This window comes from Neodiprion virginianus, chromosome 3 (assembly GCF_021901495.1).
Source record: "Neodiprion virginianus isolate iyNeoVirg1 chromosome 3, iyNeoVirg1.1, whole genome shotgun sequence".
Classification (NCBI taxonomy): Eukaryota; Metazoa; Arthropoda; class Insecta; order Hymenoptera; family Diprionidae; genus Neodiprion; species Neodiprion virginianus.
In genome coordinates this window covers 28,718,688-28,740,758 of record NC_060879.1, presented here as the reverse complement: position 1 = coordinate 28,740,758, position 22,071 = coordinate 28,718,688, and the positions used below count along the sequence as shown (strand labels likewise).

General features: G+C 38.0%; 1 protein-coding gene across 6 annotated transcripts in view; it reads left to right on the top strand.

The window, feature by feature from the left end:
- The window catches only part of LOC124299735 (protein crumbs), a 33,731-nt gene that overhangs the window by 369 nt on the left and 11,291 nt on the right, over positions 1–22,071 (top strand). For 5 of the 6 annotated variants that reach the window (XR_006907054.1, XM_046753048.1, XM_046753046.1 and 2 more), the window contains exons 2-6: positions 17,972–18,342; positions 18,662–18,848; positions 19,812–19,976; positions 20,712–21,039; positions 21,177–21,637. Coding sequence is in view for 5 of the 6 variants with exons in the window: in XM_046753048.1 (XP_046609004.1) it covers positions 17,972–18,342; positions 18,662–18,848; positions 19,812–19,976; positions 20,712–21,039; positions 21,177–21,637 (1,512 nt within the window). In the remaining variant the exon portion in view is untranslated. The remainder of the gene's footprint in view (positions 1–17,971; positions 18,343–18,661; positions 18,849–19,811; positions 19,977–20,711; positions 21,040–21,176; positions 21,638–22,071) is intronic. The other variant, XM_046753045.1, reaches the window with a different exon arrangement.

The window sequence follows — 22,071 nt, the reverse complement described above, 5'->3', positions numbered from 1 at the left end:
AAATTTCTTCTCTGATTCACGACACGCGAAGCCTGACAGGTGACGAATATTCACCCACCGTCGGCGTGTATTTACAGTTATTTTCTATATAAATTCCCCTTCAAACTTGCCGGATTCACATATTTCACTGTAGCGAAAACGAATTTCATTTATTCTTAGTACCCTTTTTACAAATTGAATTTGTAGCCATGTTCATATTACAAGCATAATTGTCAGGCTGTAATTTGGTGTACATAACTGTACATCAAAGGTATTTTTGTGGATTAGGTAATGCCGGTTACTTTAGTGCCGTTGTTTGTAATTGTTTTAGGTACCTCGTTCACGAATACACGATGCACATTCAAACACCTACGGTGTTCACTTATTACTCGGCGTATATGTATTGCCAATTTCATTTTACGCCTTAAGCGTTAAATACAGGAAAATATGAGATCTTCAGTGTCGTTTCACTTTCAAGTTCATATATTCTGCCAGTGTACAGTGTCCTCGACAGTTTTTGACGACAAACTGCGTTCACCAAAGATTTAATACCTTTTGTCATTGTTATTGGGTACACTTATTACATAGGCAAACATCGAAGAAACCCCATTGATTATATACTTACGGTTTTCTATATTTGATCGTACTTATTCCAAAGGGAAGGAGAGACACCCGCGGCGGTGTAAACGAATCTGTTGTTGCTCGGGACGGAGAAAGTTCACTTGAGTTTTTGGTCTGTCATGCAGAGAATAAATGTTGATTTAAAACGTGGAACAATCTCATATTTATCCAGCTTTGCCAGAACGGAAAATCAGTAATATGCGCGTATAAGAGCCAGAGAAATTTGATCGAAGATCGAGCAGTTGTTTTCAATTTCATTATTTTTCTCTCTTTACCATTGAGTAGCATTGTAAGTGAAATGTTAAATTTCGTCGGCCGACTCTTTTTCCCGGATATGCTTTCTGAATTACAATTACAGTTCGTTTTAGCCGAGTATAATTAACCTCGTATTATATACAATACAGCTATTCTACACATTGAGTCTTCGTTGCTGCAGGCATAGGAAAAACATTTGATCGAGGAAAATTCGTCGATTCAATTCATCAATACTGTATGTTGTTTGTTAAAAGGGTACATATAAGTTTTCGATGCCACAGGTTGAAAATTCCAATTTCAATTATTCCAAGCTTTGTAAATATCGGACGAAATTATGCACGAACGAATTAGAAACATATTTCTTGATTTTAAGACCTGGAGGCGCTAATTAGCTTGAATACACGTTGGTTAAACAAAAAAAATTCCATAACTTGCTTTCAAAGCTTCGAAACTTACACCTTCTAGTCTATGTAAGAATATCTGCAAAATTTCACAAATGCGTCGACTAGTCGAAATGCTTTTCAAAGTAGGTACATAAGCGAGTATCAAATTACGAAAAAACGTGAAAAAATACACTCAACGCGCATACTCTATTCGTCACTTATATATGAACCTGAATGGGATAACTGATATTTCAAGAGGCATGCCTTGTTTTCGTCAAGCGTTTCTCTGGGAAACGATTGCCTAGAACACGATGGAAGTCGCCGCTTGCGTCTCTTTGCGGGCCATGTGGTCGCCGGTCGATTGGCTGCGCCGGAAAAAAACGCGTTAAAAATATTCGGTATTTGGTTTTACAATTATATTGCTGCCGATTGAATTTATCCTAAGCAAAAAAAATCTCCACTTTTCGCTTCAACGTGATAATTATCTCCCGGTACAGGCCATAAGTTATTTTGTCAGAAATCTCCTCGCGCGGTTGTGAAAGAAAAAAAATTCACACTTGCTACCCGTCTACGAAATAAATCGTGAATATTCGCACAGTCTGCTCGTATTTCGCAGCGGAGCATCGGATGCGGATAGTGAACAGCTTAATTTTACAATTAGTTAGCGGGAAATATCAGACTTTGACACGCTTGCATGCCTGTTGTAATTCTATACCAGTTCCACATGCATTTGCCACCAGGCTTCATCATATTTGTATGTAACTATAGTAACTCTCTAGAATAACGCCGATAGAATTTTCACAAATGAACGTCATATACCCGTAAAAGTTTACCAAATAACGCAACGCCGCTGTACGTCATAATACAATATGTTTGGCAAAACAAATCAGCTCATCTACACGTGTGTAATAATTGTAACAGTATAACTACAATCTGTGGTAGCTTTTCCACATTTTTTTTCTTCCTTTCATTGTTTTGTCTTTCAATGAATCACACGGTAAACGTGTGTATCAGTTCTTCACGAAGGTGTAACAACTGCAAGCCGGTACTTATCAAACAGGAATTTATATGCCGCTGAAGAAAACGATTACATACACCTATATATGTATATGTATACGAATACGTTTTTGAGAGATGCGGGTGAATATTTCTCGTCGCATGCCGCGTTACATATATATGTATATACATTATACACACATGAAAACGCTATGCTACGGCAGATAAGAACCCGAGAGAAAAAACTGACTCTTGAGAGGATCCGCTTCCTCCTAACTCCTAAGTGAGTCAGGTACATACTCGAAAAGTGCAGCAAGATAAGGATACGCGTCAGGTTGATGCCTATATATATAACGGAAGAACAAGAAATAAATCTGAAACCTGTGTGACTTTTTAGACGAGTTTATACCGCATCTCTACACTAATGTACGTTATATCAGCTTACGGTTGTTTTCATTAGTTTCGCGTACTTTGCACGCTAATATTACGCGTTCAGCCTGCAGCTAAACTCGCCTCAACCGGTGAAAACGTGACTTTGTAACAGTCGACCTGGCGGGTTACTTTGGAAATCGTCATCACGTACGATTCGTTGTTTTTCTCTCGGTGCTCCCCCGCATTGTGCGTATGAATGCTGATACAACCCAGAGGCTGCTGAAAACAATTCGTTGCATTATTATACGTCATTAGTTTCTGTCCCACATTCAACGGGAAGAGAATAACTCTTTACATTGGAGAATATTCAATGATATGATGAATAAAAGAATTCCATAATTCTGTAGTTTAATTTCATGTACGCGTTTTTTAAAACTAGTATTTACTTAAACAAAGAGATGGAAGACTGCGCTCAAAAATTTCGGGTGAACAAAATCTTGCGTCAAGTTTGGTATTTGGTTAAATTTAAGGTCAATTTTTTTTTTTAAATTAGTTCATTTTGCATTATACCGCACTGCACAGAGAAGAGTATCGGGTGTTTCATTTTATTATGCGTCTAATTCTCAGGTGTTGAACATCTATAGGTACGTTATATCCTGCGGTGCATGTGCTGTACAATACGTGGAGTTTACGTGGCTTAAATTACATTTTGCAACGGTCGATAGTTTATTTCTGATACAGCTATTCAGCTCAAAAGGTGAAAGAACCATGAGAATTCTTACGATATTCTTTACCTCTGATCTGGAGTAATAAAAGAAATAGTGTTAGTTTTGCGTACCATAAAGTATGAGAAGTGAACATTTCAATCTTTAATCGTTTGGAGCGTGAAATTCGTGCTAATGTATTCCTCATTGCAGCGAAGTGATTATTCGAAGGATATTTTGGCACAGTGATTTGAATAACGAAGAATTGACTTTGAAAATGATGGCGATGTTGTGTTAAAAGTATCTGCGAAAACCATATTTTTCAAACCGAATAAATTATTGACGACCGATTTGTAGTTCGCTTTAATTTGAATATGACGATGTTTGTTTGGTGATTCATTTAAATGCATTCAAGATCGAGTTCCTCAAAGTCTTATTTAGATTCCTTATCAATTTCCTTCCACAAAGATGAAACTCTCTCTCTCTCTCTCACTCTTTTTCTCCCTCTCTCTTAATTTTGAGAGAGTTTAATTTCAGTCTCGATGCCGAGAGATAGACGATTGTGGCACAATGAAAGGCGCGGTCTTTTTGCATAATTTAATATCAAAGTAGAAGAGGAGCGACCGGCGTCGTGTCAGCCTGACTTCTTTGCTCCATTCAAATACGATACGCTGAGGCTGCAATGCACGTAACAATGAAAAGCGTAGGATCAGCCCTTCAGTATGTATATAATACATATGTATGCGCATTGTACATACCGACGCGTAGTACAAGAATACAATCATGTACGTTATTTTTTAATCAAACGAATTTCATTGACAAATTATTCAGTGCATGCATTGTAAGCTTCACTCGGTTGATCATTTCCTCTTTTCTTTATTACGTTTTCTTTTCTTTTCTTTTTCTTTTTCTTTCTCTTATCACTTAGCATGGTAGTAAATAATCGAAACTCGATCAAATGAATAAAAAAAGAAATCTCCACACTAGGTTCGGCAAAGTCTTTCGTTCGCATCAAATTCCTCGTTTTACGAAGCACCGACTTTTCCGTCTCTTCTTCGTTGCGGTTAATCGGTCAGTGATCTACAAGACCGGCGATCTCTTCCAGGCGAGTTTCGAAGCACCGTTAGAAAAAACAAAGTAGCTCTTCTTTGGGTAAAATAAAAGAATAGTCACTGCCTGCAGTGCACTACTGGTCTATCACTCGAGCTGCATGGGAGAATTATGAAATTCGATTTTGTTTCGTTGAACTTCCGAATTGTTGCAATTCGTTCCGTTTCAACAGAGCTGCTCGTTACTATTTTCGCCACTTGTTCGCTGTGTATGTACGGCGATTCGCCTAGGTAAACTCTTTCTTGGAATATTATTGGTTTGGCCAAGAAGATGCGAACCCGGGTACGAGACCCTGGAACTGTACATTTCTACGCGTAACTGAGCGTATAATAATGGCAACAATAAAGCTCACGTAAATGCGACAGAAGCTGTAAAGCGATTTTGTGATGCGATTTATTTGCGCAAAAATAAAAGCTGATCTTGATGCGTTCGCGTTCACAATTGTTCTAGAAAAACAAAAATGTGAACACTGGTTCCGATAATAAAAAAGAAAAGAATAATAGTTAAACAAATTCACGCTCAATGTCGCGATTGCAATAAAATTCCTTTTATCGAACCTTCGCTCACAATCAGCGTTTTGACATCTCAAAAACATATCGATCTTGTTGTTTCGCTAACATTACCATATAAACGCAAGCCTAAATTGTTATCAGCGAACGAAAACAACTTTATCGTCGATCCCGTTCCTTCTTGTAGGCCAGGTTTCTTATTCTTGAAGCTAATATTTTGTTTTCACGGGAAGAAGGAAATGTGCGATGTGTAAACATAATTTGAAAAAATCAAGAATGCGGAACAATGTGAATTGTACAACATATTATTGCTATTATATTGAAGAGATTCGTACGGGCTTATACATGCATATCATTTATGCAATATCTGGAAAATGCATTCCGATCGGATTGCAGTAGCGACACACTTATCTACGCTTACCTTATGCCCCCATAGTGATCGTTCGGATCGGAGAATGGAACTCATTCATTCTCACTGTGCAGCGGTGCAGCCTTGACGAGGATTTAGCGAGAGCTGTATAGGTATGAAAAAAAGAAGCAAGTCTTGCTTTTGAAATTGAGAACCACGGCTGTATCGGCAGGAATACCGCAAGGCAGTTATACACGCTGAACAATAATAATTTCTTTCGCCATTCGCTACAGCTGGACACGGACGTCAAACGAACGGACGAACGGTCTTCTCCGGTATAATATCGGCGTCTTTATTGTTGGTGAAATACTTGAAAATTCCTCGAATATTACACTGATAAACAATTCGGAGATAACAAGGAAGAAATGAAATACCGCGATATTCTTCGGGACCTATGGCTATAACAATACGAAGTCTATATGTAAACCTGTAGAAGTGTATTGTAAGTATACTTCTCGACGTTATATTATACTACTTATTATTGTACCTTTGCAAAGTATTGCGATCATCGGACGTTAATGCTACGCAAGTAAGATTGATGAATGGAGAAAATACAACTACGGATTCAGTCACGGTCTAATTATTTTCTCAAATAGAAAACGTAATTTTTAAAACTAAACGATTAACGTCAGCGATTTATCAAACTTTTCACGCAATATCACTCAGGGTAAAAGTTGCACCGACTCTGATCCGTTACGCATTCTAGTTCATTGATCGTGGAAAATTGACGGTAGTTGTATTGAAATGAATAATCACACGGAATTCTTTCTCTTCGTTACATCGATCGAGGATTATCTTCACTGGTCAAACTAGCTATTGCCGAGCCTTGTATAGTTCGCGTAGAAAGCTATCCTTGATTTTGTCAGGCTGCTCAAATAGCAAACTATATATTATATATACATATATAAACGGGTAAACCGAGTTCATGCTTGACGGATATTATTCGTTCTGCGTCTTGAAAAGAAAAAGCGTATTAAAAACTTGAAGTTGAGGATAAATCAAATAAAAATAAAAAATACGACGAGCAGCTGGATGCAAGTTTTAAATTTACATAAACCATGAGAATACGATGATTACGCGCACTGCAGGTATATAATTTGATTTCGAATATATATATATATATATCGTCGCACTTGTAGGTGCCGCACACACGGAAGTAATTTAAATAGATTATATCGATCGTACATATATCCACGAGTTTAGTGTACCTGTATAACGCTTCTTACATGTGCGTACACATAATAGTTCCTACATACATGCGAACGTCTATCTAGGGCAACTGCATGCGAGCAGAATTAAAGCTCTCTATGGAATTGAATTTTTGACGCGTTGCATTGTCCGGTTATAAACTGTTTGCTTACTATAAATTATCATTCTTCTATACAATATTCATGTCTGTATAATTATGTCGAACGTTATACTTTTTGGCTCACCGCGCCGCGCGTGTTTCGTGGACGATATCAATGAGCACGTGCGATGTACCATTTTTGAAATTCGAATCCACGTATCGCATGCAACCTTGTACATATGCATGCGTATGAAAGTAAATATAATAGATATCCGCATGGAGTTATGTAACAAGACTTTATGCAGCGATTGTCGAGCTTCAAAGTCACTGCATCTTATCTCTTGCATGCATTCTTTACTGTTAGAACCTACGCTAAGTTTTTTTTTTTTTTTTACGAGGACTGACGAGGTAGTCGCGGTAATAAAAGCACGACTCTCTTATCTGGATAAATTTCATGTACGACAATCTTTTGCGCCTCTTATAGGACATATTATATGTTTGCAAATCTGCTGTCGAGATCGAATTATTCGCCGGTATTCTTTTATCTGAAACTTTACTGAAAATAGTTTTGAAAACTATACGAGACTTTTCCCAATTTGCTAGTAGTCCTATGATATATTTGTTCAAGCCTACCTACAGCAGGCGCACCAACGGAACCGGGCCGTTACTTTCCGACATTTTCCGTGTTACCTGGTACAAAACACATTTCCAAGGCTTCCGTCTCTAGGAGTAACGAAGGTCTCTCCCGCATCTTGTTTACACTTAGTTAACCTAATCTCTCTTCGAGCCTTCGCTGCTACTTCCGCCTTCTTGCAACGTTCAAAGCTTCGTAGAATCGAGTTTTCACCTGGTTGATAAATTTTACCCCCTCTTATATCACACCAGGATAATACTCACTTTTGCTAACATCATCCTTATACTTACTAACAAGTACCGATGGCTAGGCCTGAGCAACAAATCCTCGAACTTTATAGTGCGCGTCACTTGCAACTTTTTTTTATTTTGCGTGTTTCGGAGTCTCGTGCGTGTGAAAAAAAAAATAATTACCCGCCCAAATTCCCACAAGTATAATAACCCTACTCATTGCAAAATCACCGGAATCTTGTACGCGAGTTGGATTAAAAAAAAAAAATAAATAAATAAATGAAATACAACGCATTTTAGCGTTTCAAAAAATTTTCAAATTCACATTCGTACGAATTAATTGAAAAACGTTAATATTTCCCAAAACGTATGATGAGGAGGACAGAAATACTTAGTAAATTGAATTTCTTCAAAATTGTATTCCCTCTTATGCAGAAATGTTGTAAAACTTTTCCCTCCCTAACGCTTCATTACCGCATGGATTTAGACGAGGTACAGCTATAAGTTACGACATTTAACCCCGGACATTACACCTGTGCTGTATATTGTGGTGACTGAGACGTGAATTTGGGGTGTTCCAATTATCGGGTCTCCCTCCGCGTTTTAGAAATAACCGCATACCTATAACAACAACAACAACGACAACAATAATAATAATAGTATTGTATGTAGTCGACAACGACACCGCACAATTCCGCGGTCCGCCCAAAGTTCAACAGAGGGTTCAAACGCTCGAGGATCTCGTTTCACGTAACGAATCCTGTTCCGCCTTTTTTTTTCTTCTCCTCCTCCCTCTTTTACTCGCTTATATTTCCTTCTCCGGATGCCGTTGGTTTTTCGAGAAGAAAGACGCGCCGGCTCGTGAGTCATCATCCTCCGCAAGTTTGATGCGATCATAGAGTTTCCGACCGGATCCGCGCAGCTCCTTTGCCTTCAACTCGTGTTATACCGTGTGTGAATGTACGACTCACGAAGTCGAAGAACTTGAATGCGTGTACAACGTGTGGGTATAGATACACACTCGGATATCGCCGCGGTGCAACTTGGCGTAACTATACATATTTTGTACGTTTGCAAATGCCGTACAATTGTCTTCTTCTGTTCTTATATACGTTCTTGTAACTATAGTTGCAGACTCTCTGTGCTGTTATATATTGTTGTTGTAAGGTCACACTTTTTTAACACGTTGCATAATTATTTCCACTTCCGATTCTGTGCTCATTCGTTTTTTTTTTTTTTTTTTATCTTTAATTTATCTTCTCGCAATAGGTTATAATTTACACGCCTAGACTTGGTATGTTATGCAACATGCTCACAAACCTATTCCATTATAGTTTCTCGACTGGTTGGTATATAATGGTGCCAAGTTATAATTGCGTCTCTCGATGAATTTTTTCGTCACGTGGCTTACCATTTATCGATTTATAACGAATAAAACAAGCTTACATGTAAGTATAATAGTTACCGAAATTGGAATAATTATGTTATCTCTTGTGATGTTCAAATTTTGGAGTTTTCAATTAATTGTTTTGTGGTACGACGAACGCGTGGCCATGAGATTATTTTACTGCACCATTCGGATCCTTCAAGGTCAGGTTTTCTTCTTCATCATTTATAGCTGATGATTTGTTTTTTCAGATTTTTGTGTAATTGCAACAACTAGATTTCTCAGTGCGCGTATATTTACCAATGCTATCTATAAACGATGTGTACCAATTATCTCTGTACACATGTAACATAATATGTACAATTTAAACATGCAGCTACTTAAGTGTACATGTGCGAAGTAATTGATTAAATATAATTTATGGCCGTGGAACGAAATAATGACGTTAGAAATAGAGTATATAAACATAATTCACGAGGCTTTTACTCGAGTCTTCTTTGTACATCTGCTAGTGTAATTAATTAATACACACGTATTACACACCCCGTACCTATCCAAGACGTTGTTCGGAAATGTGAGGTACAGACCTAGAGTCTTGTCCACCCTCTCTCTCCCTCTCTCTCCCTCTCTCTCTCTCTCTCTCTGACTCTTTCTCTTTCTCTTTCTCGGAGATATGAGTCACTTTTTCTCCTTTTTCACACAATCGTCAGGTGGTCCTCTGATCGTGACCGGGCAACTCAGCTGCGGTAAACACTTGTGCATATATATTATATACCGTATTTCCCTTATAGGTATATATCTATGGTATGTATTTTTCAAAACGACTCTCGGGGGTTTTTCCCGAATCGACAAGCGCCACAGCAACATTCAGCGTGCAACGAATGCCTCGGTCTGTCGGTTCGTGACTATTCCTATTCGTGTCTTTAAAACACCTGCAGTGCAGGCAATTCGATTTTCCGGCAGAGTTAAGTGTATACATGTATATAGCTGAATATGTAACATGCCGCGTATGACGGCGACGCCCCAAACTGCGTGTACCCAAACAGTGTTGGGTATACTGTTTCAACACAGAAACACGCGTTATGAAACAATAGCTGTATACAGAAAAGCGGAGAGATAAAGCGCTAAAAATTAAAAAGATAGAAAATTGGGAGTAAAAAGGTTGCAGTTTATGTAATGCAAGTCTTCCTTGTATAGGTCGTAGTATATTGTGTGAAAAGAAGACCAATTCGGTCGTTTCGGGCCGAACGTAAGTTTGTAATATGAGTCGTTGGTGAGCCGAAGACAAATATTGCAAATACGCGAGGAGGCGAAAATACTCTTGGTACAAGAGTATGTTACGAATTTTTTTTCACGAAGCACGAAATTGAGGTTAGGATCGCGTGATGTGCAGATTTGTTCGCAACGGCGCATGCGCGCAGTATTAAAACCAGGTACTAAATTTAGGTACTAAAACTAGGTACTAAAAAGAAAAAAAAACTACAATTTTTAACTCCTAGGACTCAAAAGTGGTATTTTCAGTACTCCGCGCATGCGCATTCGCCGAATCACTCGACCGTCATAGAAACGAGTACTTTACGTACGGAAAACACGCATGGAAAAATGCGTAAAACATAATGCTATACAATGTATACAATATATAATATACACAAACACACACACGCACCTATAGGGTTACGCATATATTCATAATACATCCACTGCGCATCTCACGTTCAACAGTTTTGTATCTCCGTCGCGTTGTTGTGGGCGGATATGCCGCACACAAAGACGCTAAGTCTGTAACGTAGGTACGTACGTACGTATACTATTTTATACCACGCGGCGACGGATTGGTTAAAGAGAAACTGCGACCGGCTGCGTGAGAAGTCGGAAAACGGGTTCGGAGACTTCAATGCTTGGCCGGTTGCGTAGAACGCGTCATATCCAGCTATCCGAGTATGATGCCTTGTTGCGTAGTCGTGCAGGTAGGTGTAGAGAGCTACACGCGTAAGTTGTACGCGAGCAACTTTAGGCTGCATGTTGTTTCGTCATACGCGCCCTACGGATCTGTGCACATGTGTACGATTGTGAAAATAAAGCATTGGCGCAGGATAAATGAACAGCGGCAGCGGCACTCGTTGGGCGGAACTGCATTGCTTCGTTATGACACATCGTGATCATTGATTAATGCGCACGTCTCAAGAATCACGGAATTATTTAATAGCATTATACGTCGCACGAGGAAAACTCTTCTTAAATGTCAGATTCAATGATTGTGCCAAAGTTTCACGTTTTCAGATAAACTTTTTTCCTATTCATATTATGCGTATTGTATATATTACAATATTACATGTATACGTATGTAACGTATAGAAGTTAATACAGCATGTGTCGCGTATACGAACTGAAATGAGTTATAGACTACCAAGGCAACGAGGTTTGTGCAAGCAACGTAAAATTATAGCATTATATATTGTACACTGTACGTATTACGTGCGGTAATGTAACGCATCTTATGTGCCAACTGTTCCTTTCTTACATTTATGCGTATAACTTGTGGGTGTATATTTGTATGGGTATGTATAGTATAGTACATACATGTATATAAATGCAACGCAAGGTAAAATGACGTCACTTCCGGTATGAATGGACGTCGACACAGTCCGGTGTCTCCCTTTACCTGGGCACGTATGTATAGTATACATTATATATTTATATATACGCTGTGGATTTATCTCTGAACCTGAATCTAGATGAGTATATACAGATAAACGCAGGTCTATACCAATTTACAATTAGTAATATAAGCTCGTACTTTTCAAAATACGCCTATTCGTTATATTTCGATGTAAATATGTAGAACAGAAACCTCTAACAACGAACATGACATAAGAAAACTCAAAGCGCCGCGAGATTTATTGTACTACGAAATGGTTAAATTTTTCAAAGAAAAAAATTTCATGCCGCAATCAAACAGATTAACGCTACGCTGAACAAAAACTTACCCGAATGATGATGTTATTAATAGACAAAATCTGATCATTGACCGAATTATAATATTTTGTTGAATAATTTTTTAAATGAAGAATTATGTTTTACTTATATTAGTTGGGTCCTTGATACAAATATAAAGCAGCATGCGGGTGAAAATGAGTTTATTGACACTACTATTATAGCCCGACAAAAGGTATAGATTATAGCGAGGATTATAGTAACTAAAAAATATCGTTTATCATACAAGTAAGGGCAAACATGAATTAGTCGAAGAATCAATCGGTAAAATTTCAATTCACCAATTTCTGGAACTGTGGCGATTGCTCACCTGACACCTCTGATGTCATTCTAAAGCCAAGGCATGGGTGTAAAAATCATTGCCACGGTATGCGGACCGACTCTCTTGACCAGAAACCACATCGAGAAGAATCAAACGAAAAAGAAAGAAATTATTGACACGTTCATGCGGTGCCAATCATCGACGATATTAAAAATTTACGTGTTCTTTTCCAAGTCAAATCGTAGGTAGTATCCTTATAGCGGTTCGGGAAACCGCAGCGTTATTAAAATCCTGCAATTCGTGCCAGGGTTCTTACAAGTGCTTCTCTGTCAGGATCGTCGAGCCACCTGGGAAGTCCTCATACCTGCTTGAGTCAGGCTTCTTGTAGAAAGGATGAGAACTAGGAAACTGGAATCTAGGATTTAAAATCAGTTGAGGAAGCTTCGTACCAATGGTATTGAGCTTTTTGCGTACCAATAAACTCTCCTACCCGTTAAACACCTATATTACGGCATGTGTACGGTAATCCATACTAATTAGTATGCAAGCGCGGAGAAGTTCTCGTCAAGTTTCACTATCGCATTGCCTACGTGTAATTCCGTTTTAGCATGCATCAACGTCGAAATAGTATTCGTACATGTAATACGTAGGCATGCGCCTACTTGCACCTCATGTATACACAATTCTTATGCAGTCACGCGTGTTAGACGGGGGAGTGATGGTATTACATATTTTACATCTACACCCCCCCCCCCCCCCCGGCCCGTCCCTAATTACAGTTTCCTAAATCGAAGGCACGACCGTTCGTTAAAGTGGTAGTCGAAGGTATACCGTGTGCAGGTATGCATGCACGTCGTAGGCGTGGACCAGGTACACGTACACGTGCTTATTATACGTGTGGACGAATCTACGTACTGCAAGTATTGCAGCTCAGGTTGTATGCATGAGCTGTATTGTCCCTGCTGCAGAGACCCTATGATATCCAAGTACCGTTATACCCATTTTGTACACTTTCGTAGTTGGGTACCAGGTTTAGGTATACGTGTAGTTCACGTCAAGTTATTTGTCGCAATTTTATAACGCTCGGCTGAAACCTCACGTGTAATAATATATCGTAAAAATACACAAAAGTCACGAATTACGGAACGTAGAAACGATGTCAAAATTTTTTTATTTCTTTATTTTTTTTTATATCAGAATTGGTAAGAAGAGTTACGATTAATATTCTCTCGTGGAATTTCCTGTATATCTGACCCTGGAACTGTTCAAATTTTGTCATTCGCACGTGCGTATGTTGCGTAGTAGTACAAACGTGCAAAGCACTGAAGTGGTATGTACGATAGCTGTAACGCTATCTATAAGCAGGATTGTTATCTCGAGAATTCAAAGTACTTACATTGTGCTCCTTTATACGAAGTGCATACTAGATCAGGTTGGATCGGGTAAGGCAGTGTAAGATTCTTTCACTTTTTTACGGCTACATGGAATCGGCAGTTACACTCAATGCAAAGCCTCGAATTCCCGTATATATCTATGCATTCAGGGTGTGTTATACTTTGTGGTGGATCACCGACGCGACGCTCTGATATCGCGATGCATTCTATGCAAATATCGTGTTTTTCCGTCTGTCGCCGCATTACGATCTCTTTTCATGAATTCCTCAACGCTCTTTTTCAGCATTCTTGTTTCACGTATCGGCATTACATGACGTACCCAACAAATGTCGCTGTAGCCTTTAATTCAGCTGTAGCTTAGTTGATACTTTAACCAGATTATTGCATTGCACAGTCTGTTGTTATCATAATCGAATAACTACTTGTACGTATTAACTATCATATTTTTTCGAGTTTTTACAAAACTTGCTTTGCAATGTCGAGGCCTTGTCAAGAGACATTTTAACTTCAATACACCTGGTTTCTGTTCTCGTATCTGCACCACTTGACACAAATTGACTTCCCGTAACGCCCATGCAAAACATAAGACAGGCACCTATCGCTTAAACCTGACTTTTGCCTACACATATGTATGTATGTATATAAACAGTGCCGAACGTCTTTCCGCTTTCCTTTTAATTTATACGTAGCTAACTACGACGCAAACTATACGCAGTTTCTTTCCACGATGTTGTAGTAGTCTCGGTCGTTATCTTTCCGGTACGACGCTTGTGTGCTCATCCAGTCGTATGAACTTTTTCATCTTCCATGTCGGTGAAATTGTTATTTTTCTATTTCACCTGTGCCTTAAGAAGGTGCCCTGGTCGATTTCGACGTTGTCGTATATATCTCCAAATATCCAAGTCCACGTTTCGTAAACGTGATAAAGCGCTCAAAACAGTGCTATTCTGTATGCAATGCTGAACAACAAAACTTAAATACATTTTCATCTAACGAAGAAATCAAGAAGCGGCATATCTGCTTTATACCAATTCACTATGTATTGCGATTTAGTGATAGCAAAAAAAATCTTCCTCTGTCACGGTTTTAATCCGCGTAGTATTTGATACTAACGACTTTCCATTCTGAAATCAAGTCTGAAACGAAGGAAAAATTTTTAGCAGTAAGTATTCAATTGCCATTGTAACGTAACTCATACTCGACGCAGGATTTTTAACAGGGTTTAAATCTCGGCGGAAAAATTATACGGATAAAAAGCAATATTAATACTTGCAATGATGTTGCGTACATTTAATAGGTGCGAGATAGTAAACTTGTAACGAACAATAAAGCGAAGATGCACTTTGTCTACACTCTGGTTAAACCGTGTGTTTCAATATCATAGACGCCAATTTCAATCCTGTTTACTGGATCTCAACACCGTGTATGGCTTTGCTGTAAATTTCATGTAACTTTGGAGTGGAGTGTTCAACTGCCGGAGATTGTGTATCCTTACTTGGCTATGCGTATGTCACAGAACGCTCGCATGCAGCAGGTTTACCCCGCACACGTGCAGCATGTGAGTTGTGCATACTCAGTGGATCTGGCTGCATTGATTATAAACCTATGCATACGATCACGTTACCACGTCGTATTATAGTAGACATATATATAAAACAACCTTACGCGAAGCAACGATAAGCGATATAAATAATTTAAAAGATCACGCGTTAGCCGGGCATGAAGGCACGCAATGGCAATTCTTTTAATCTTGACGTACAAAGTTGTGCTGCTGTGAGTAAATTTGAGGGTTGTAATATATAATGTGTATAATATTTTATAAATATGTAATACGACACACCAAACACCGTGTCGACCTTTCTTTTAGCCCTTTCTTGAACGAAAAATGTTGGCATTCAAATTTGAAAGATTCTGTTGCGATTGACAAATGTCAGACCTATTATAGACAGTGAAATAATTGTGTAAGGACTGCGAAATGATTTTTCAACGATTGTAGCATTGAAAAAAATATGCTTTGAATGTAATTTATGCTGTACATAAATTGAATGCAGTATCAAACAACGAAGCAGCTGAATGCGCCGTTGTTATTTGTAGACTCATTGAAAATAGTCTCGATCGTGAGTCTCTACGATAAATGGTTCAAAAGATGTGCCCGAAAACTGGCGAAATATTGTCGCATTTGTCTCATTGTTGTGGCGATTAATGTTATGATTTTTTAATCGTGCTTTTAAAGTTCCTGAGTTGTTAATCAGTCGAAACACCTGGCTACAAATCTATTCTGTAATAAGTTTATGGTCCCCTAGAATTCCAGAAAAAAAACTAATGCTCTTTTGAATATTGTCTAAACTTTGTGATCGGTGTTTTGACGACTAATGATACAGTTGTGCTGATTTTAATAAATAGGTGGCCGAAACCTGTACGAGTCATTGCTCATCTAATATCTCTTGCGAGAATAGATTTTCGGTGTTTCTACAGACGCTGTTTTGTTGAGTGCACTTCATCCATCGAATAGATTTAGTAAACTTAATGAATAGGTATTTATACTAATAATATCACGAAAAAGATATTGTTTCATTGAGCTTGATAACGGTCAAGCAATATAGATATTTCGTACTACGCATTTCTAGGTATATTTTCACTCGTGCAATTTCTTTGCAATATCAAAGCAATTATTCGATTGCTTTTTGTATTTGCAACTAAAGATTGTGTATCCCTGGAAAAACATTTAATACGACAGTCGCTTATAAATTGATTTGGTTGAAAAACTTGAAGTTTCCTCCGGTTGTGAGTACATACTGCAAGAAATCGTAAATGCTGACTTGTTTAATTGCTGTTGCAGGAGGTAGCCGTTCGGAGTGCGCCTTGTTACAGCTTGAATTTAGTATGCTCACTATAAACAATTCTATGGCTCTATGCCTTGATGCGCATCCGTTTCCTAGCAGAAATGCATATGTAAGAAATTCTATACGGACATTGAGTTACGTAAAAACGATCATACTTGTATCATGTCAGCCAAAACTTTGGATCCCTGTTTTTATATTATTGCTCATTAATGAACCGTTTTATGTAGTCCCCGATTTGTTCTAAACCTATTAGGTTTTTGCCATGTTATACCTTAAAATTATTATTCACCAGTATATTGGACTCGGTATGGGAGGTGTGATTTCGTTGATTTCAGAATACATCGCAGGCTATATCCTAAATGTATGGTGTACCCTATCTCTGCAGGTTTATTACTATTTATCAACATATACATGCGAAGTATTGAGATTTATATTCAGCGATAACGAGAGATTTTACGACCATAAAATCAATTCTGAGTTATCGGCAAAATGAATCATTCCAATTGTCTCAAAAGGTATCATCCTTATATCTACGCACGTGGTTAAGTAAGATTTAATCTGATCATTACACCTGCAGTAAAAATGATACGAGTAGTATTCGACTTTATCAATGATAATTGCCATGGTCAGACAACCGAACAGGTAATTGAAATGTCAACAAACCAAGGAGCCACTTCGATAAGTAATTGTTATCATATCACTTACACTGCAACTCGATTACATAATCTATCTGTAAACATACCTTGCACACTTATCTTACACACTGATTGTGAATATTATACACGTGATAACTGTAACATCATTTGAGACGGAAGCTTGAATTGTTTGCTATCTTGACAGGATTTGAGAAAATTTGTACATTTGATGTTATAGTCGGAATTTACTTATAATTTCTTGAAATCAAGTGATATATATCTTGCGAATCAGGTTTAAACTTTTATGTAAGTGATTATACAGTTCGGTTGAACGTATAAAATGCGTTTGCTTGCAAAATAAACTTCTTTTACAGTCAAAATGACGCTCTGTAATGGCCTCTGCCAACAGTAAGGAAATATCACTCTTTCAAGAGGCGATAACTTTTCAATTTTTTATTCCTATTTGATAGAATATTCGAGAAGATACAATTCTTGTGATCGACAATAATTGCCTCATTATGCTTTGTCAGTTGAATAGTCTGGGCAAAAAGAAGCCAATCTTTCAGCGGTTCAAGTGCGTCGAGTATCCTTGAGACTGGCGAGACACTTGCGGGATTCTAAATTTTGTACGAAAGCATACTTGATCGTCCGCCAAGAAACTTGTAAATTTATCATTTGCATGAATATCTACACGCTATGAGAATGCGACGACAGTTATAATTTTACAAAGTCTCAAGGCAGGCTTATAGAAGATCGAAGGTGGAATACAGATAGATGCACTGCCATTGGTGTTATTTCTGTACAGAATAAATTATTCATCATATTACCGTATCACTCACTAGCTGTGACCATGGTTTTATTATTTTGGCCACAAGGTGGCTAGTCCTTTTCATATGCATAGTAAATTTTCGCAACAAAAATGATTTACCCGTAAGTAATCGAAAATTCTTCTCTTTCGCGTTACAGTTTTTAGCAGTTTGCTGATAACTACTTTCGAGGCACCCCAAGACGCCATCAGTTACGACACGGACGATAATTACCGAGAAGCATACTTCAACGGTTCGGCATACCTGAGACTTGCATCAACTGTATCTGTACATCGGCAAACCGGACTGAGTTTTCGAACTTGCGACGGGGGAAGGTTGTTCATTCAACACTTTGGCCCTGACTTCATAAGCCTGGAAGTTACTCCAGAGGGTCTCCTGTTTTTGGCATCTGTTAATCAGCAACGATACGAAGCAAAGTTGAATGCTAAACTGTTGAACAATGCCTGGCATTACGTGAATTTGTTGTTCCGGCTCGGCAACTTTACCCTCAGCGCTGCCGGACATACACAGGTAACTTATTCAAGTTTTACCTGAAACGGATAGTATAGTAGTGTCCGAATGCTTACATGAGAAATCACTTTCGGAGCCACAGTCCCAGAGGCCATTGGTGTTTTTGGCTGGATCCGTAGAATGGCAACAAAACCCTGCGTGTGGTACTCGAACTGCTAACTGTATAAGTTTTGTTAGATTGTTGTGTGTTAGCTGTTGTTGTATTAGTACATGTGTGAAATCACAATTCATGTTTGACATTGTAACATGCGATTACGTAATCACGCGCTAACGAAAGAATTCCGTAGTACATAATTGAAAAAAATATTCTTACTTTCAGGTGATCGCTAATGGCACTTACAACTCGGGTATTCTCAATCTGCCAGACTATAACGATAACGAACCCCTCATAATCGGTGAGGGTTTTAAAGGATGCATATTACAAGGACCTGGTATATTATTCAGACGAAATTCCACTATTAATAATGGGGCTGTATTTGGAACGTGTCCTTTGGAATCTGCAGGCTGTAAGTTATACTTGTAATTTTTACAACACGCTTGCTGTAAGATGTGAATGGAATATTTTACGCAGTTTGCATACGAATATGTAGTTTTAATTTGTGCCATAGAATGCGGATCGTTGTAAATCAAATCAATTTGGATCCTACATTAGTATGATTCAAATTATTTGAATACCTCGTTGGATACAAATTTTGATGTAATGTAAACACTGCAATGGTTGGTAATTTTAGTGAAAGTACTGATACTTCGGCAACTTCATAGAACTCTGATCATAATTTTTAATTTGTTGAAAGTACTTTCGCAGTGTGAAGTCTTTAGTTATTGGATTCTATCAGCACTATTGACACTTTAAATTGTTGAATTGACAACTTGATTAATTCATTTATTTTATATAAAAGCTGTGCACCCTGTTTGCTAGCTACTATTTCCGTCAAACGTTGTGCATAGTCGAGCTAGTGTTGGTTTGTTTTTGCTTCGTTTGATTTGTTCAGTTGTTGTCGCACATTTTTTACTGTCACCATAACTGTGTTTTTAAATGATCAGAAATTAGTAATAAGTTCATATTTTTCCCTAAACAATTTTTATGATTTACAAAATATAATCATGATTTTTGTTCGAATATCAAAACTGTGACCCATAAACATACGTTCATACTCTATAAATCTCTGAAATTTGTGCTCTTTTCGAATTAATCGCCTTATCCAGGAAATTAGCACTGGTTTGATGAAAGCAAGCTGTGAAAAAAATTACGGGATAAACGTACGGAACGAAACTATTATACTCACTGAATTTCAGATTCAAGAAATCTGTCTTCTTGGAAATGGATTTAGAAATCAGTATTTTCCATTCCATATCACAGTTACGTCAGACCATTATTCAATTGCATTATCACCTATTCATTCGAATTTTGATGCTACGTCATGTAGGCTAGTTGTGTGGTGTGTGCATGGCATTGCATTATATTACAGGTGGTCCACTAAGCGTCGGTGGCCTAGCGACAGTGACTGTTCCCACATCAGACTTCTGTGACCACGAACCATGCATGATGCATGGAACCTGCGTCTCTCGACAGGATCGCTATGAGTGCCATTGTTTCGCCCGGTACTCTGGCAACAACTGTCAACTCGATAATGGTAGAGTCTGATAACGATCTTTTATTTTTCTATTTCTCTATTCTTTGGAGACAGCTATGCATGGATTTCCATCACTGTAAAAATTCTAACATTATAATATTTAACTCGTAACAGTTTAACTTAGGTCTAACGTCACAAGTGCCAATATTCAATAACAAATCTGTAGTATTTGTAGGATTTATATTTCATCTTATACCTGAAGTTATATGACCAGAGATATCTGAAAAAACGCCCTCAACGAATCTTGATGTTCGGCGTAGCTATCTCCAAGTTCTCATAGATTGTGAACAGGCCGATGGATTAAAACGTGAAGAAAAATTTTTGTTCTCGAGTATAGATTCTTAATTATACTTACACAGATCAACAACATTTATTGCGCTGCCTGAATATTGATGTACAATCTGCCTGTCCTGTTGCTTTAGGCGATGCTTAATTTTTGTATTAACCCAAGCGTGCATGTGTCTGTTGAATATCGATTGCATACTAATATAAATATATATGTTATAGTTGTACAGCAGTAATTAACCGCTTCACGACACATGATTTGAGATGAATCTGGTGCGCCGGGACAAAAAAATATCCAACAATTAAATCTTGAGCTCTTATTAACAAAACAATTAGAAGTATTTCATTTTTCATTCAGTCTAATGGAAATATATATTGATGTAACCTGTGTGGGTTATTATATCCTATATCCACTTCATTTCCTTTTTAAAACTGTATACATAATTGCAGGTCCGCCATGTGACAGTAATCCTTGCCAAAATGGTGGATCATGTACCGAAGATTCTAGAGGTAATTACAGTTGCACCTGCATCCCAGGATTCACTGGAACTCTTTGTGACTCGCAGCTGGGAGTCAGCCTGTGCGAACGTAATCCATGCGAAAATGATGGAACCTGTTACAATGTAGCAGACGGTGAATACAAGTGCGAATGTAGCTCTGGGTGGACGGGTAAGAATTGTGAAATCAATATCAATGAATGTGCATCGAATCCTTGCAAACACGGAGGTACATGCACTGACAGCATTAATAATTACACCTGTCGATGCGATAGAACAGGGTGAGTGAAAATATTGTGAATATGAAATAAAGTGATTAATTATTATTGTCTTATAAACTGTAATCAAACACATACATAGGGTGAGGTCATTTTTATACCATGATTAAATAACCGATAGCAACTCCATTATATTTCAGATATCGAGGTATCAACTGCGAAATCAACATCGATGAATGCCTGAATAATCCTTGTCTAAATAACGGCGAGTGCTTTGATAACTATGGTGGATACATATGCCAATGTCCTATGGGTTTCGAGGGCCAAAATTGTGAATTAAATTTAAACGAATGTCTGTCCAATCCTTGTACCAACGGAGGTAGTTGTATCGATGAAGTTGGCACTTATCATTGTAACTGTTTGTCTGGATATACTGGCCGACACTGTGAATTACACGGTCTTTGTGAAAACGGAGCTTGTCCACCCAACAGTATTTGCATACCCGACAATCACGGACCGCAGTGTGTATGCAATCCCGGATTTATGGGGATTCCACCAAATTGCACCATTAATTTCTGCGCGAACAATCCATGTTTGAACGGAGGCACCTGCACAAGTAATCAGGATGGATTTAATTGTACATGCCCTATTGAGTGGACGGGTAAGTCGATAATTTAATTATCTATTCAACGTCAGCAACTTGCACAGTTCTCTAAATTTACTCTTTTACTTTTGAGAGAAAAGATTTAGTTGTTACTTGAATGCGGGGCTTCAGAATTACTTACAGTTATGATTGGACTAATTTGCTGATCCGAAATAGCAATTTCCAAACGTACAAATGATTAAATAGAACATCTCTTGCAATATGTTGCGTGCAATGCTTTGGACTTGGGAGAACTCGGATGATCATTGTTCCATAGTACAGAATGACAACAGCAGCAAAATGATCACTGTTTGCACGATTCATTTACCATGTATTACGAAATTTATTTCATTTACTAATGATTATCCTTGCTTTTGTATGTAATGCGCATGCATTGTTTCCTCACTTCATTACATTTTGTGATTTTGTGTTCTGTGTCATGTTTTAATGTT